The sequence below is a fragment of the Emydura macquarii genome, unplaced genomic scaffold (genome assembly GCF_026122565.2).
Source record: "Emydura macquarii macquarii isolate MOO-44397 ecotype Brisbane River unplaced genomic scaffold, CSIRO-AGI_Emac_v2 contig_2897, whole genome shotgun sequence".
In the NCBI taxonomy this organism is placed as follows: Eukaryota; Metazoa; Chordata; order Testudines; family Chelidae; genus Emydura; species Emydura macquarii.
Genome location: NW_027133034.1, coordinates 35,737,356 through 35,755,733, shown reverse-complemented (window position 1 = coordinate 35,755,733; position 18,378 = coordinate 35,737,356). Strand labels below are relative to the sequence as shown.

Here is an 18,378-nt window from a genome sequence, read left to right as displayed (position 1 = left end):
CATTCTTCACATTTGAATATACTTCAACATTACAGCTTTTAAAAGTGCAGGCTGTTGCAAGGGTGAAATTGACCTGTGTTTAGTATGTGAATGATTGATTGTGTCAGCATCTGAATTTAAAGACTTAATTTATCAGGCTGGCATCGAAGACAACAAACAGTTTCTAGATCTCTTGATGGGGAGAGGGGGAGACAGAATTTTCTTCTTTCATTTCCCTATTGGAACAAATGACTCCCCCCTTCTGTTGAGGATGAGGGGCTAGGATAAGTTGACAGTTGAAACATTGCCATATCCAGGCATTCAAAAACATGTCAGACCCTAAAGAGAACTTCCAGACATTCTGGGTTATTTTCTTCCTTGGCTTTGGGATCTGGGGTTCATACCTGCAAGCTTTATTCCATAGCCATAAGAGCCAGAAACCTTTTTTATTAATAAAAAAAAAATAAAAAAATGAAATTCTCACATAATTGTATGACTCCAGGAGCAGGGGTTTTCAGAAAAAGGCCAGATAACACAAGTCTTGTATTTAAAATCTCGGGTTGGCAGCATTGCAGTTCAACAGAAAAACTGTAGAATTAAGAACAAGAGCCAAATGCTGAAAGCAATCAGAAGATTGTGCAGTATTTTAATGGCAACCAGCCTACAAGCTGTAAGAAACTGATTCAAGTGGGTTTGTCAAGAAGAGATTTATATTAATGGACCATAAAATAGTGAATTTCAAGGACTTGTCTGTGTCAGAAGAGCGTGCAGAGAGGCAGCTTTAGAAAAAGCTACTGCTTCTGCAACTATCTGTGCAGCTAATCTAATGCCAAAGAAGTTGTGCGGGGGCAATGAAGCTTTGAGAGGAAGCAGATGCGTGCCTGCAGCTGGACAAGTTCCTGGAGGAGCAGGAAAAAGCCAGTGGGTAGACTTGGGCAGAGCCATGAGATTGAATCAGAGTGCAGCCCTTTTAGGAAAGACTCTATGCAGCAATTCCACTTTCTAGGTGAGGGGCCTGATGATAGCTACTACCTTCATGCTGTCACAGTTTAGCTGGGGGGTTAAGAAGAATGTGTAAACTGCCATCAATACAAGGTGTAATGTCATCTGTGTTGCTGGCATGCTTTCTCCACACCCTCTGAAAGGTCTGACAGAAGTTTGGGGGAAAAATACAAGCATTCTGGTGCCATGTTTGGAAGATGTATTGCAGTCTTCTTTTCCCTAGCCCCCACCAACATTTATTGGGCCTGGTCAAACAAAAATTCTAGTCAAATGGAGTTGAACAGAATTCTCTCCCTGCCCTGCTTTAGCTCTTAAAGAGCTGGTCTACTCTACAAAGTTAGGTCAGCTTAACTACGTTGCTCAGGGATGTGAAAAATTTCACTCTGTGCAATGTAAGTAAGCTGACCTAAGCTCCAGTGTAGGCATTACTTGGTCAATGGAAGAATACTTTCCTCGACTTAACTACCACCTCTCGGAAAGCTGGATTTACTGTTGCAATGGAAGAAACCCTTTCATTGCTTCAGTGTCTGCACTACAGTGGTGCAGCTGTGCCGCTCTAGCATTTCTCAAGCAGCATTGGCAGCAGTGCAGGATCGATTTTGAGCGGCAGTGAAAACCTGCTCAGTTGATCCCGGGAGTAGACGCCGTTAATCCACCTCCTGCAAAAAGAGTACCTGTGTTGATTGGAGGTCATTTCCCATTGGCACAGCACAGTGGGGATATCATGGTAAGTAGAAGTTAGTAAGTCTCTGGTTGATACACAAGCTACTCTATGTAGCTTGCATATCACCCATCGACTGCTGCTGAAATCCACTGGCAGTGTAGACCAGGCCAAAGACACTGGCTGGGCCAGAAGTTATCTGCAAGTCAGTAGAGGGTAATAGTTAATCAGGACTTGGGAGAGGCTCTTCCTGCTTGTTGAAATAGGCTTAAAGTTATGGTTGGGGAGAAGAAGTCAAATGTTTGTTCCCATAATTAATCAAAATAGAAGTACCTGGTCTATGTGCCTTACTCTTCTTTTGAGCTATGTACTCTTAGGGGCACCTGTCTATTGAGACAATTGTTTACTAATGTGTCCTTTATTTCGGACTATATATTTGGGTGAATTACATTATATGTTGACTATCTTGGCTGCATTATGCTAGAAAGAACACTGAATAAAATTTGCACTGAAAAACTTTCTGAGCCTTAAGTTGATAGAACAAGCACGCACTTAGGAAAGGCCTCTATCTTGACAAATCATGGCTCCCAGACCCTCCCACTAACAAACTTCCTTCCATTCCAATACCCAAAATAACTGTTCCTGAGTTATTACACTTGTGACGGAAACTATAACACTTTAACTAGAACACTGTGCTCCTATAACACTTAAAGAATGGTATTGCTAACTTTTTATATTTTTAACGTATCTTCTTTTCTCTCCATTAGATGGCTTGCAGCAACTCAGTTTGAGCCTCTGGCTGCAAGGTCTGCTTTTCCCTGCTTTGATGAACCAGCATTTAAAGCCACTTTTCTAATTAAGATCAAGAGAGATGAACAGCGCTCCACTCTGTCAAATATGCCAAAGGTACAGTTCTGCTGTTCAAATACACGCATCCATTCTCTAAGATTTGTGCATTATAGGTGCTCTGTATTAAAAGTACTCTGCATCACTCCAGTGGCGTACTGTGGGTCTCCAGTGCCCAGGGGCCAAGCCTGCATTTGCGTCCTTCCTGCTCCCGTGCCTCCCCGGCTCCCACCAGATAGTGCTGCTGCCTTCCCCCTCCCCCGCCAGCTGCCCTGGAGGTGGGGTGGGATGGTGGTGTCTTTACCTGCAGGGGGGACATGCCACTTGCCTCCTCCTGCTTGGGGGACTTTCTGTGGCTGATAGTGGCAGCCACAGCCCGGCTCCCTGGCCCGAGTGCATCTATGTTAGGGAAATTCCTGGGGCCCATGCTGCACAAATCTATGATCCCTAGAGCAGTATGGATGTCTGGCTACCAATTCCTCAGGCTTTTAATAGGCAGTAGAAAGGCTGAGGGGTGGGTATGGGTTAACAGTCTTTGGAGGGGAAAAAAATGGAAACCCATTTGTGGATGCCCAAGGCCCATAGCAACAACATCCTGCTTAGGAATTTGTGGTGTGCTGAACCAAGAAATCATCCCGAGCTGTGTAATAACACACACTTTAAAAACCTTTCTTGGGCGGGTACTGTAAATGTGTGCCATCTTCCCTAGATGACCATGAATGATATCAGCCTGTTGAGGGTCACACAGGCGGAAAGGGAGGATTTGCTGCAAGCATCTGCCCACAGGCCTGGTCCTTATTCTGTCATGCTGTGTTCCGCAAAGATGCCTGCACAAATAATAACAGAGTGGTGGGGGAAAGTGTCTTATCGTGGTAGAAGAAATAAGTCTTCCCTCCCAAGAAACCCTCTTCAAAGGATTGCAGAGTACCTGCATGAAAGGTTCCTGGAGATATGCATGGAGGATTCTCAGAGCATCCCTGTGCACATAAATAATCTTTTCCAGGGTGAACCCAATACTTAAGCACATCAAGTATGAGGAAGCATAGCCCCACCACCACACACTCCACTTTTTCCCCCGGGTACAAGATTCTGGACGGGGATATAACCAAAGACATGCAATTTGCAGTACATACTCAGATGTGCCTTCCCCGGCATCCCGGTCAGTCAATTTCCTGTGTCTGGGTGGGCTGCACCTGTGTTGCAAGCCAGGAGCTGTTTGTAGAGAGAAGGGATGCCCCACTCACCTGCCCTTTGTTCTCTTCATCCACCTTCTCCTCATCCACGGATTCATTCTCTTTCATCCTGGCCTCTGATTCCCCTGAGGTATCAATGCTGCGTGGTGGCATGGTGGGGTCTCTGCTGAAAATCACATGCAGCGCCTCATAAAAGCGGCATGTTTTGGGTGAGGAGCCAGAATGGCTGTTAGCGTCCCTAGTTTTCTGATAAGCCCACCTGAGCTCTTTGATCTTAATGCAGCACTGCGTGTCCCTGTTGTGCTCCTTCTCCAACATGCTGTGAGATCTTCTCGTAGATATCCACATTTCTTTTGCTTGCTTGGATCTGAGCCAGAACAGACTCTTTGCCACACAGACCAATGAGATTCAAGACCTCAGATCGACTCCAGGCTGGAGTGCATTTGGGGTGTACAGTCACCGTGATCAGCTGTGCTGGCAAACTCTCTCCACACTGACCAAAGAGGAAATGGGAATTCAAAATTTCCTGGGGCTAGCAGGGAGGAGCTATTTCCTGTTTATGTGGCCACAGTGCAGCAGACTATGAATGTGCAGAGCAGTCACAACAGAGCATTATGGGATACATCCCGGGGGCCAATGACGTTGATTTACATTGCGCTCTGCCTACACTGACACTCGTTTGACCCACAGAATTCAACTTCAGCACTACGCTTCTTGTGGAGGTGATTTTATTAAGTCGAATTTTACAGTGATTTTGGTTGGCGGAACTGACATGCCATTGGAGACGCATATTTTATGTGGTCAACATAAGCTGCGTTATGTCAACCTCCATTGTTAGTGTAGACTAGGCCCTATTCATAAAATATAAGTGTTGCCATTCTAACTGTTTCACTGTAGATGAATTTAACAGAAATATCCAACTGTTTCACGATTGGACAGGGAAAAAGATTTCCCTAGTTTGTGTATAGGACCACGTTGGAACTACTCTAGCTTTAAGGGGTTTGCAGTACTCCTGGAGCATAGAACCTTTGGTGTTACAAAAGGAGCTGAGAGCAGCAGCTCCTGACTGGCTTTCTGATCCTTCTCTTCTGCCCACCTATTTCTTCTTCAGTGGAAGCATCTTCTTCAGGCCCGCCTCCCCCGTTTTGCCTTGCATGTTGCTTCTCTGCTGACAAGCTCCCTACATAGATTACACCTAGGAACTGCTGCACCTCCTGACCTGGGTCACTCTGGTTCCCCCCTGTTAGACCGGTGTCCTCAAGCAGGAACAACCGAGCCTAAGCCCAATAAAACAGAAGTCAGACTCTCCTTACCCCAGTGGTAGGGGGCCTCTCGGCATTGGAAAATGACTAAACAATCCGGGGTCAAATACTTCGAAAACAAAGGGAATTTATTGAACAATGGGGAACGGGGTCACAATATGCGTCAGGGTCTCAATATGAGTGATGGTATTATTAATTTAGTGTGTCTGGTGTTGTTTCACTAAGCTCACGATATTTCTTCTCCAATGGTGGTGTTGTCCTCTATCCGTCTGATCCTTCCCGATGGTTCCTCGTCTGCTTCTCTTCCTTGTCTGACAGTCACCGTCTGCTTCTCTTCCTCGCTTATACACACAAAGTCTCTATTATCTTTTATCGGCGCCTCCGCAGTGGTCACAAACGCATACACAGGGGTGAGAAGAACAACAACCACAACCGTTGGTTTACCCCTTATAAAGGACCACAGAATCCTCTGTGGCCCAATCCGCTCGACGGGATTTTCCCGCTTCTAGTAGCCTTTGCACACAGCCCTTAGCTGTGTGCACACGGCCCTTAGCCTTTTGCACCCGGCCCGCTATTATCCATGGCCGCTCCTATTGGACCCTTCCTTATGAATATTCAAATATAACTATTCGCTGAACTGAACTATTGACCCCGCATATGTGGGTTCTCTTGTGGCTACTATTTACAAGATCACTAACCTATTTACAAAAAGGGGAGGGGCAGTATAGGGTCTAAGACCCACAGGTCACACCCCTGCACCCCACATTTGCCTGTCTCCTTCCCCCAACCCCTCACACCACTACCCAAGCCTGTATATCTCCCATTGAGGTACTTTTGCCCAGCTGTAATCAGTCCCTTCTCTCCTCCCCCCCCCTTTCCTCCCAATTCCTGATTTAATATTTTTTTTAAAAAGGCACAATGGAATTAAGCAGACATCTCCTATTGCTTCCCCCACCTCCTTGTTTAAAATCAGCTGTGTGCTAATTATTTCCTGCTCCTTGCCATCTGGAGTCTGCTGTTCACTAACATCTAAAAGCAGCATTTTTCAGGTTCCTTTTCACTCACTGTGAAAAAGGTGTTAATGGCTATTGGTGTAGTAAAGTTCCTCACTTAGTACTGAGAATCCACTTTGTGTGCATGACAAAAGAAATAAAAGTAAGTAAAAGAATAATCCACTAATGAAATTGTCCTCCAAAAAACCATTATCTTTCACTCATCATTCATGTTTAGACTGGCTTCTTGCAATTTAATATTGTATAATACCTTTTGACTACTGAATTGAATAATGGTTACATTTCCAAATGTGATTATATTAGTTGATTCTGAATTTTCCATTATGTCAAGAAAACTCACTCTTGTGCATATACATTACAATAGTCTTTGTGATTCCATATTTCTTAGATTAACAGTACATTACATGTAGTACAATAGGTTGAACAGCTTTTCCACTCTGATTTTATAAGGACATCTGTGCAGGCTCCCTATAAGGAGCTCTAAGTATTCTGTACTAACTTACTGCCCAGGAAAGTAGTTCTTTTTTTATTTAGATCTGATCATTTAGGTCATGATCCTGAAAACACTTGGGCACATGCTTAACCTGAATTCAATGAAATTACTCAGGATTTAGGGATCATCATGGATAACCACCTCAACAGGAGCTCCCAGTGTAATGCTGTCATTAAGAGGCTAAAGTGATTCTTGGCTGCATAAATAAGAGAATATAAAATAGGAGTAGGGGGTTGGTATTACCTCTATTATTGGAATACTGTATCCAGTTCTAATGTCCACACCTAGAATTTTTTTTTACTTTTTTTTTTTTTTGGTGAAGAGCTACAAAGATGATTGAAGACCTCTGGAAAATCTGAGTTTATGGTGGATTTAGTTTATCCATAAAAAGGTTAAAAGGTGACTTGATCAAGGTCTATAAATACCTACACGGGGAGAAGGTTTCCGATAAGAGTACTCTTTCAACTAGCTGATTAAAGGCATAACAAGATCTAATGGCTGCAAGCTGAAGTTTGAACAAATGGAGGGTGGAAACTACCTTATATGTGGGGGTATTCAGCCATTGAAACAATTTACCAAGGGAACATGGTAGATTCTCCAGCACTTTACATCTTTTTAAAGTAAAATTGGATGTCTTAGACACATTCTAAGCCAACCCAAAGTTATGGGCTTGATATAGGAATTACTGGGTGAGATTGTGGTCTCTCTAATGTAGGAGGTCATACTAGAGGGTCATAATGGTGCCTTCAGGCTTAGAATCTGACTCTCAAGCTGAAAGTTTGGGTGTATTTTCAGGATCAGGGCCAAACTTTCTTGTCGGTCAAACGGAATTATTTCATGGTTTGTTTTTGTTTTTTCCTACTGTAAGTGCTATGCATTTTCATTCAGTCAGCAGTGCAGCCTTCTGTAGACACTAGCCAGAGGATGAGGCAGATGACTCAGTTTTGTGGTTACAAAAGCCACCTAAATTAGCAAATATGTCCCCAAACTTTTGCTGTTCTATGCTGTCCATTTAAACAATGTGTAGTATGTTGTGTACTTTTCATATATGACTGATAAACTCTATCTGGCATTCAGCGTAAACCTGGAAAAAGTTAGCTTTACCATAAGTTACATTATGAGCACCTTATTTATATATCTTGTGTCTTACATGGCCTCTATCACTCTCTTAGCACCTTAAAATAGTGAAAATCCTCCAGCAAACTTATTTATAGTTACCACTGTGCACTCTAGGTGTAACTTTCTTATGCTGTCTCCCCTAGCCTTTTGATTTCAGCTGTTGTCCGCAGTAGTAACGGTATCTTCTTATACATCCTATATAATTTTTTTTTTTTTTTTTTACCTGCAGAAAGTAACCATCCCTGTGGCAGATGGAATAGTTCAAGATGAGTTCTCTGAGAGTTTGAAGATGAGTACTTACCTGGTAGCTTTCATTGTTGCAGATCTGAAGAACATCAGTAAGGAGATCAACGGGACTCTGGTATGTTTCCACTGTATTTTTAAACTCTACATGTAGACGAGGTGGCTCACTGGGATGTTTTCCTGCTTACTGTGTGCTTGTTGCCTATTATAAGATTGTCTAGCAAATGATCTTATGGTGTGGACTAGATTGATTCCAGAGCTGCTGCCAGCTTGTGTTGCCAGCAAGCTTCTGCCTCTGACGGCAGACTTTCTACAGCCAGGGGCCTGCTCAAAGCAAGAGTACAGAGGTGCAAGCCTCTCACACAGCTAACAGTGCTGGGGGATCCAAAGCTGGTGCCAAAAGTGGGAAGGGTCTGTGAGAAGGGAGCAGTGCCAGGCAAGCCAGGAGATGTATGGATTCAGTGCCTGGCCTGCACAGACTCCATTGGTAGAGCTACTGTGATGCCCCAGCTGGAATGTTAACCTGTCCATCCCCAGCAGTCACAGGAGATGAGGCAGGTGCCAGGAGTGTTGTCCTGCCTTCCCTCATCATGGCTGCTATTCTCCCCTATCATTGCCCATGAGAGCAGGAGCTGCAGAAGCACCCTTCAGTACCTGACAAAGGGAGTTGCTCTGCCTATAGCCAAACATCCAAACTAGTTTATGCTCCAGTAAGACAGACTCAGACCAGAATTTTAAGTCCATATGTAGGTGCCTGATTAGGTGTCAATATTAATGGCCTGATTTTCAAAGGGCCGAGCACCTAGTGGCTGCCATAGACTTCATTTAATCTTTGGTGGTATTGCTTCAGGGACATAGCCTGCTAGGTTGGTGAGCAGCTCTATGCTAGAGAATGACAGAAAGGAGGATATTTAGGAGGGATCTTCCAATATCTAGTCATACAAGAAGTGTGTGGGCTTCACATGAGTAGTCATTTGGTGATCAGACCCGATCACAATAGTAGGAGGCTACCTCTTTGTGGTGAGACAGGAAGTGCTGGTACTCATCTAGAAGGAGTCAGAGTAGCTTGTTAACAAAGCTGCAGGAGGGAATGGAAGCCCTTATCAAATATACTGCAAAGATAAGTTATCTTATGGACAGACATGGCAATATCTCGATCTAAATTGCTGTAAACCAATATACAGAGTGAAGTTGTAGATTTTTATCAGACTTCCTTCTAGTTTGGACAAGTAGTTGTAATTTTAGCTAATTAGGTCAGGCGCAATGATCCAGCTTATAGAAGCTTGATGAGTGGCACTTTTTCTTGTGGCTGCTATTTTAGCTCAAGAATATAACTACTTTTTTCTTTTCTAATGTAAGTCTTTAGCCCATGTGTTTGCAAAGAGTACCTTACTACACCTGAAAGTGTGACCCATTCTTGTTCATGTCATTGAGGTTAACTCACATGTCCAATGATGTTTATTTAAATGTCCACATTTTAAACTATAATTATTGCTGATTAAAGCATGTAAAAGATGAGAGGGAGGATTGCAGATCTTCAGTTACATCTACACTTAAAAACAAAAAAAAACATTCAGCTGTGAATCTGAGCCCAAGTCAACTATCTTAGGCTTGGGCTATGTGGCTAAAAATAGCAGTGTAATTGCTCTGGCTGGAGTGTGGGCTTTGAAACCTGGCAAGTGGAAAGGGTCTTGGAGCCCAGGCTAAGCCCAAACATCTATACTATTTGTAGCCCCATAGCGCCAGCCTGAGACGGTGTGTAAGAGTTAGTGAGGTTTCATTTTGACTCGGGTGGTGGTGCTCTCAAGTTCTTCCCACTCCTGATTTTATTTTTTTTCCTCTTCTCACCCTTGGAGTCCATATAAGAAAACAGTTTAGGAGCGGATCTCAATGCAGCATCTGAGCCTCTCTCAGGTGGAACCAAGCCTGAAGAATTCAACAGAGCCCAGGAAGGCACCCAAGCCCCAGTATGGTAGAGCCAAACCTGAGGAGACCGGCATTGCCTCTGGGTGTATATTCACTCGAAGGAAGAGGAGTCAAGTAAAGATGTCCAATAGATGCTCTCCTAGAGAGACTAAAGTGGCCAGCCTTCATATGATATACATCAAAGCTCCCTTTTGCATCATGAACACTTTAACCCTGAAAATTGATCCAACTTTTAAAGTGCTTTTAAATGACTGTATACCCTGTATACATTTTAAATGAATATATATAAAAGAAGCAGTTAGAGGCAAAAAGGAGTCCTTTAAAAAGTGAAAGTTATTTTCTATTAAGGAAAATAGAAAGGAGCATAAACTCTGGCAAGTGAAATGTAAAAATATAATTGAAGACTAACTAGCTAAAGACTCAGAAAATAACAGCAGAAAAATTAAGTACATTGGACACAGGACGCCAGCTAAACAACCACGGGGCCACTGGACAATCGAGATGCTAAAGGAACGCTCAAGGAAAAGGCCATTGTGGGGAAACTAACCACATTCTTTGCATTGCTCGTCATGGCTGAGGATGTGAGGGAGATTGCCAAACATGAGCCATTCTTTTTAGATGACAAATCTGAAGAACTGTCCCAGACTGAGGCGTCATTAGAGGAGGTTTTAGAACAAATTGATAAATGAAACCGTAATAAGTCACTAGGACCAGATGGTATCCACACAAGTTCTGAAGGAACTCCAAATGTGAAATTGCGGAACTACTAACCTCATTTAAATCAGCTTCTGTATCAGATGACTGGAGGATAGCTAATGTGACACCAATTTTTTTTTTAAAAAAGCTCTAGAGGCAATCCCAGCACTTACAGGCTGTTAAGCCTAACTTCAATATCAGGCAAATTTAGTTGAAACGATAGAAAAGAACAGAATTCAGACACACAGACCAACAGAATTTGTTGGGGAAGAATCAGCATGGTTTTTGTAAAGGGAAATCATGCCTCACCAATCCACTAGAATTCTTTGAGGGCATCAACAAGCATGTGGATAAGGGTGATCCAGTAGATATAGTATATGTAGATTTTCAAAAGGCTTTTTCAGAAGCCTTTGATAAGGTCCCTCATCAAAGGCTCTTAAGCAAAGTAAGATAAGAGGAAAGGTCCTCCACTGGATCAGTAACTGGTTAAAAGATAGGAAACAAAGGGTAGGAATAAATGGTCAGTTCTCAAAATGGAGATAGGTAAATAGTGGTGTCCCTTCTCTCCCTGCCCAGGGAACTGTACTAGGACTAGTACTGTTCAACATTTTCCTGCTCATTTATGAATAAGAGGTAAACAGTGAGATGGCAAAATTTGCAGATAATACAAAACTACTCAAGATAGTTAAATCCAGAGAAGCCTGCAAAGAGTAAATTAGGGATCTCCCAAAACAAGGTGACTGGGCAACAAAATGGCAGATGAAATTCAGTGGCAATAAATACAAAGTAATGCACATAAAATGATGGGGTCTAAATTAGTGGTTACCACTCAAGAAAGAGATCTTGGTGTTCTTGTGGATAGTTCTCTAAAACATCCACTCAGTGTGCAGCAGCAGTCAAAAAAGCTAACCATGTTGGGAATCATTAGGAAAGGGATAGATAATAAGACAGAAAAAAATCACATTGCCTCTATATAAACCTGTGGTACACCCACATCTTGAATACTATGTGTAGTATCTCAAAAAAGATGTACTGGAATTGGAAGAGGTACAGAAAAGGGCAACAAAAATAATTAAGGGTATGGAACAGCTTCCATATGAGGAGAGATTAATAAGAGTGGAACTTTTCATTCTGGAAAACAGATGACTAAGGGGGGATATAATAATCTATAAAATCATGACTGGTGTGGAGAAAGTAAATAAAGTGCTTACTCTTTCTCATAATAAGAGCTAGAGGTCACCAAATGAAATTTATAGGTAGCAGGTTTAAAATAAACAAAAGGAAGAATTTCTTCACGCAACACTTTGTCAACGTGTGGAACTCCTTGCCAGAGGATGTTGTGAAGGCCAAGATTATAACAGAATTCAAAGAGGAACTGGATAAGTTCATGCAGGATAGTCCATCAATGGCTATTAGCCAGGTGGGCAGAGATGCAGAACCATGCTCTGAAGTGTCCCCTAGTCTCTCTTCGCCAGAATCTGGGAATGGGTGACGGGATGGATCACTTGATGATCGCCTGTTCTGGCATTGGCCACTGTCAGAAGATAGGATACTGGGCTAGGCAGACCATTGGTCTGACCCAGTATGGCCGTTATGTTTTGTTTTATGAAATATGAGCTAATGAATGCTTTAAACACTTAAATGGCTCTGTTTATAGTGCTTAGTACTGCTGCTGTGACAAGCTTTTAGTATTTCCAGAAACATAAAACCAAACTTCTTCAGCACACATAATCCGTTTAGAATTCTCCAATCAAGAGGAAAGAGACCTCCTTACCCATCTAGTTGAAATGTTTCCTATAATCCTTGGGTTGTAGTATGGAGAAAAGTGGTCCAAGAGGTGAAATGAAATATAGGACTAAGGTCTGGACAATTTTTTTTAAAGTTACAATGCATTGTTATAGCTTGGGAGTGGAGCTGGTTGAATACTCGGAGTCTAAACACAAATTTATGCGTAAAAAGAATGAAGCAATGCTGGACAATTTGCATTAGGGAGAAATTGCCCAGTCCCAGGCACAAATGCTGAGTGGAACACAGCAGCTGGAATAGCAGCTTCTACCTCTTTATATCTACTGTACTGGTTGGGGAGGAATTGGATCAACTGGATCCACCTAAATAAGATTCCCGGGGCCTCTCCCTAATAGTCATAGAATATTAGAGTTGGAAGGGACCATAGGAGGTCATTTAGTCCAATCCCCTGCTCAAAGCAGGACTAACTTCAGATGAATCATCCCAGCTAGGGCTTTGTCAAGCCGCAGCTTAAAAACCTCTAAAGATGGAGATTCCACCACCTCGTAGGTAATCCGTTCCAGTGCTTCACCACTCTCCTAGTGAAAACCTTTTTTCCTAATATCCAAACTAGACCTCCCCCACTGCAGCTTGAGACCATTGCTCCTTGTTCTGTCATCTACTACCATTGAGAACAGCCTGATTCCATCCTCCCTGGAACCCCCTTTCAGGTAGTTAAAGGCTGCTATCAAATCCCCCTCATGAATCTCTTTTTTGCAAAGTAAACAAGCCTAGTTCCCTCAGCCTCTCCTCATCAGTCTTGTGCTCCACCCCTCCTGATCATGTTTATTGCCTTCCGCTGGACTCTCTCCAACTTGTCCACATCCTTTTTGTAATGAGGGGCCCAAAACTGGACACAATACTCCAAATGTGGCCTCACCAATGCCAAATAGAAGGGAATAATCACTTCCCTCGATCTGCTGGCAATGCTCCTACTAATGCAGCCCAATATGCTATTAGCCTTCTTGGCAACCAGGGCACACTGCTGACATATCCAGCTTCTTGTCCACTGTAACCCCCAGGTCCTTTTCTGCAGAACTGCTGCCTAGCTCGTCAGTCCCCAGTCTGTAGCTGTGCATGGGATTCTTCCGTCCTAAGTGGAGGACTCTGCACTTGTCCTTATTGAACCTCATCCGATTTCTTTTTTGGCCCAATCCTCCAATTTGTCTAGGTCATTCTGTATCCTATCCCTACCTTCCAGGGTATCTACCACTCTCCCTAGCATAGTGTCCTCTGCAAACTTGCTGAGGGTGCAATCTACCCATCCTCCAGATCATTAATGAAGATGAACAAAACCAGCCCCAGGACCGACTCCTGAGACACTCTGCTTGTGACGGGCTGCCAGCTAGACATGGAGCCATTGATCACTACCCGTTGAGCCCGATGCTCTAGCCAGCTCTCTATCCATTTTATAGTCCATTCATCCAACCCATAGTTCTTTAACTTCCTGATAAGAATACTGTGGGAGACTGTATCAAAAGCTTTGCTAAAGTCAAGGTATATCACATCCACTGCTTTCCCTCATCTGCAGAGCCTCTTGGTGCTAGCTACTTTGGAGCTGATGCAGAGACACTCTCAAGCTTACAAGATACATGGAAGTCTATGTTCTGCCCTCTCCATCCTCTAATGCAGTGTACACCAGCTCAGGACTTAAATGGTGTGAAAAGTAGTAACTCCTGAGAGAATTGCACCCTTAAGGCGATCATCCACAAATGTATAACCTATGCATCAGAACTCAAACTAGTATTACACATATTCTCATGCATTTGGGGGATAAATTGATGATGAATAAGAAGCTATAAGAATTCCCAAACACTCCCAAACATATGAAATGCATGTGATTTTTTTTTTTTTTTTTTTTTTGGTATAGATTTCCTTAAAACTGACCAGGGAATTGACCCTATCACTTAAGGTCTTTGTTTTGTTGGTTGTTGTTTGCCTGCCCTCTCCTGTCATTTGTGATGGCATCCCATTAAATATTTTCTTGCTCCCTTGTTTTTGCCAGGTATCTGTCTATGCCATGCCACAGAAGTTAGGCCAAGTTGAGCATGCCTTAGATGCAGCAGTGAAGCTCCTAGAGTTTTATCAGAAATATTTTCAGATAGAGTATCCTCTTCAAAAATTAGGTAAGGCATTTTCATCTATTTTTTTTTTTTAAATATATATTTCTAACAAGCAATTTTTCCCACAACTTCACTGATGGTTCTTTATAATAAAAATAATTCAAAACTAAAAAACCCCTCCAAAACCTGACTTTAAAAAAAATTATTAAAATTTAACATGTGTAACTGGGCTTGTGTGAGTGGGGGGGAAATGGGCACACAAGAAATTTGTGTACCTTTTGGCTTAAGAAAGGTAGTTGCCAATTCAGTATGGCCTCTGGAGAAAGTTTTGCTGTACACTTAGTGCCATTGATTTAAAGAGCAATTTTGAATGGAGAAAGAGAATTCTCAACATGTGCAAACATGTCTACCAGACAAAGACCCGCAAAACTCTATGTCCCTATCGGAGCATATGGTGTTATTTGTTTACTTAAAGCTAGTGTGTGTGTTTGCACATTGGTGCCTAAATAGTGAAATTTGGTAGGTTGCCATTTATAGCTATAGATTTGTGTTAGAGCAGGGAGATCTGAAATGCAGCGTTATTGTAACTTATGAATTTAAGTCTGGTTCACTTACATTCCTCCTCTTCCTCTGCCCCCCTCTCCCCCCCAGATTTGGTTGCTATTCCTGATTTCCAGGCTGGCGCTATGGAAAACTGGGGTTTGATCACCTTTAGAGAGACAACACTCTTTTATGACAACAAAACCTCTTCAGTGATGGATAAAAAGCTGGTAACTACAGTGATTGCTCATGAGCTGGCTCATCAGGTACTGGATTGAAATGCTGACAATGCTGGATTTTAAATAATATTTTTAACAGTGCAATCTTCTCACACTGTGTAACATTCCCTCTCCCCCGATACACTTGCTAGGGACAGACACATTACCGGATATAGGGCTGGTGGTACTCTGCTCTTGGTGTAGCAGGAAACTGGAAGTGTCTCTGGGTCTCAATCTCTTTCATAGCTTGTTCCTAGGGACACACAACTATGTGTTGCCCCATACATAGGGCGTGTGGCAAAATCACAATGTAGCCCTTCATAAAATGTCTTTTCATGTTTGGATTGTACATTTTTACTATAGTGCTGTTGAAACTTGATTGAACTTTCTCCCATCTTGCACAGTCAGACTGATTCTTTTTCTTTTTTGTTTTGTGTTTTTTGTTTTTCCACTGTAGTGGTTTGGTAATCTAGTAACTATGGAATGGTGGAATGATCTTTGGCTGAATGAAGGATTTGCCACTTTTATGGAATACTTTGCTATGGAAAAAACTTTCCCAGAGCTACTTGCTGTGAGTACTTCATCTAAATCTGACATTTTGTTCCATCTGAGGTTTCTTTTTGATTGACATAATTTTTTTACCTCCATTTTCATAAGCTTTAGGTGATGAAAATCGAACTTAAATTGTGCTATAAATAGTTGCAAGGACACCCAGTGATAACATCACAAATAATGTGGAATCAGAATCTTTATTTAAAAATAAAATTGCGTTGGCCAAATTTTCAAAAGTGGCCGATAAATTTGCATGTGCACTCCTTTACATGCAATGTCCTTTGAAGGATATCAAGCAGATCAATTGATCTGTTTTCTTTATGAGCACAAAATAATGGGTGCTAAGTTAGTAGGTATCATGAGGCTCATTTGAAAATTTGGCTGTGTATGAATTCTCCAAGTTTGCAATATGGTGTACATTAACAGCAAAAAAAATGTTTTTAATCCCTGATCTAGTGTTACACATGTGAGGTGTTTTTTCTCCAGTGTTAATTTTAACCTACTATAGAATTTCCATGTTGCACGGTTTTACATCTTATTTAGTCAGGCAAACAAGTTGCTTTTAAAAGAAATTTTATATAGCTGCTTTTTGAAGCCTAAAGTTTCACCACTTGGTGGTGCCAAAAATGTTTTATTAAACTCCCTCCCACACAAACTTAAAGAAAATAGCATTTAAATCTTCGCTTAAAATATAGGTTGGACCCAATGCAACTTGACTGTTTTATTCATTGGTCTTCTTTCTCTTTGGTCTCTTTCTTTCTTCTGATCAGGAGCACTTTAAATCCCCAATCCTGCACTAGCAGGATTTAGTAATTTAGGATCTCCTACATTAGCAGACCCCCTGTACCTAGGCATTGAAATAAAAAAGGGCAAAAAATCTGCCATCATACTGTTGGATAGTAATAGGTCAGACTCTTAATGTAGGAGGTAAAGGTACTCTGGTAATATTCAGTGCATTTGTTTAAAATTGCTGCATGTACACCTAGAGTGTAATAAAGATTCAGATAGCAGACACTGGTTCTTGTACCAACAAATTTAAAGTATATGGCTCTGACCCTGCGAAAGGATCTGCCTACCCCAAACATTTTGGCTATGTAGAGTCTCATTGACTTTAATATGTATGTGCCCTGATTCTCTGTATTGTAGCATAATCAAGTTACAAATGATACTTAAACTCTATATAATGCTACTGTTTGAAAGAAACCCTACCTCCACTGGATGCCAAGAGTCTTAATTGTAGCAGAATCACTGCAGTTATGCTGTAAAGATAAGCAGGTTGTTGTGGGGAGACTGCGTCTTTGGACTCTTCATCCTTGTAGGCTATGGAGTTGTGCACGGTAGCTCTCTTCATGGCAACGCAGATAAAAGCTTACAGTGCGTGTCCATTAGTAAGCTGCTGCTGTTAGTTTGCACAGTGAGCTATCAGCTCTCTTCTTACCAAACTTAGTGATAACCGCAGAGGAGATTGACTGACTGGTTTGCTGTGTCTCCATTGGCAGTGGCAGAGGAAAAGAGGGAGTAGGAGTCCCAAGAGAGAGTTAGATGACTAGGCTACTGTGCCAAGTAAATAGGACAGCAGAGAGAAGGAAAGCTTAATTCATCTGTTCCACTCACTGTAAATTCCAGCTCTGAATTATGGAGAATTTGGCATAATCCTTCATTGTTCTAACTTCTCATGTGGGTATAAACTCCTGGTCCTTCTATTCTAGGATGAAGAATTCCTGAAACTACGATTCAAGACTATGATGAAAGATTCCTTGAATGTCTCACGTCCAATCTCCTCTGCTGTCCAGTCTTCAGAGCAGATTGAAGAAATGTTTGATGCGCTTTCCTATATCAAGGTAACTTCAAAAGAGACTAACAGTCATTCTGTCTCGTGTATTTTCCATGACTTTTTCCTCTGAATATTCTTGTTTTGGGAAATAACCTATTAAGTCAGGAACTTCTTTCCTTTTGGCTAAAAATGCAGGTTAGGCTGCCAATTTCTTTACTTGGCCTCCATTTTTTATCTCCAGAGAAGACTGTATATTTCATTCTTTTTCTGTGTTTAATACAGATTAAATTATTCTCATATGAGCTAGGCATTTAATCCCATTCAGTGTATACAAACAGACATGCCCCGCACAATGTTACACCTGTGTAGTTGGCTCTGTGCTGCTCCTTTCCCACCCCAAGTGCCATGACCTTGCCCTTCAAACTTCCCTCCCCTCCCCCCAAGATTTAGGTGGGGGCAGTGAGGCCATGGAGTGCTCTGGTGATCCCTGGATCTTGGAATTACTACTTAAGGGCTATTGTAACTGGATGACAATTAAGGCAGCCCTGACACTGCTCTAAATTGTGCCAGGGAGTGGACCTAGGACCAGGGTTGGACCCAGGATTAGAAGGGTGTAAAGGTGGCATAAAACCACCCTTCCCCTTTCAATTTTGTGCTGAGCAGAACTCAGCTGTACCCAAGAACCTATACCTTTTTTTATAAAAGATTTCATGCACATCTCTATTGTTTGTGTCCATCACCTTCTCCATAATCCCTGTACACACTTCCAATTTACCATGACACAATGATATTGACACAATCATGGCTTAAACAAATACTTAAAAATAGCTTAGCAAATTTTTCTTTCAGCTTCTATCAATCTTTGTGTTGTGTTCCATGCTGATAACTTAATTTTTCCTTGTTAACTTTTGACTTTTCATCATCGTTATGCTTTTGGGGGGAAGCTAGTACCTGATGGAAGACTTTGGTTTTCCTCTTTTTAAAAAAACAAAACACAAAAAAGCTTCTCATCA

General features: G+C 42.0%; 1 protein-coding gene across 3 annotated transcripts in view; it reads left to right on the top strand.

Annotated features, from left to right (window-relative positions):
• Nucleotides 1–18,378, top strand: part of LNPEP (leucyl and cystinyl aminopeptidase) — a 99,722-nt gene that overhangs the window by 50,787 nt on the left and 30,557 nt on the right. For all 3 annotated transcript variants that reach the window (XM_067569063.1, XM_067569061.1, XM_067569062.1), the window contains 6 exons: nucleotides 2,410–2,548; nucleotides 7,798–7,929; nucleotides 14,224–14,344; nucleotides 14,933–15,087; nucleotides 15,497–15,610; nucleotides 17,301–17,432. In XM_067569063.1, the coding sequence (XP_067425164.1) occupies nucleotides 2,410–2,548; nucleotides 7,798–7,929; nucleotides 14,224–14,344; nucleotides 14,933–15,087; nucleotides 15,497–15,610; nucleotides 17,301–17,432 (793 nt within the window). The remainder of the gene's footprint in view (nucleotides 1–2,409; nucleotides 2,549–7,797; nucleotides 7,930–14,223; nucleotides 14,345–14,932; nucleotides 15,088–15,496; nucleotides 15,611–17,300; nucleotides 17,433–18,378) is intronic.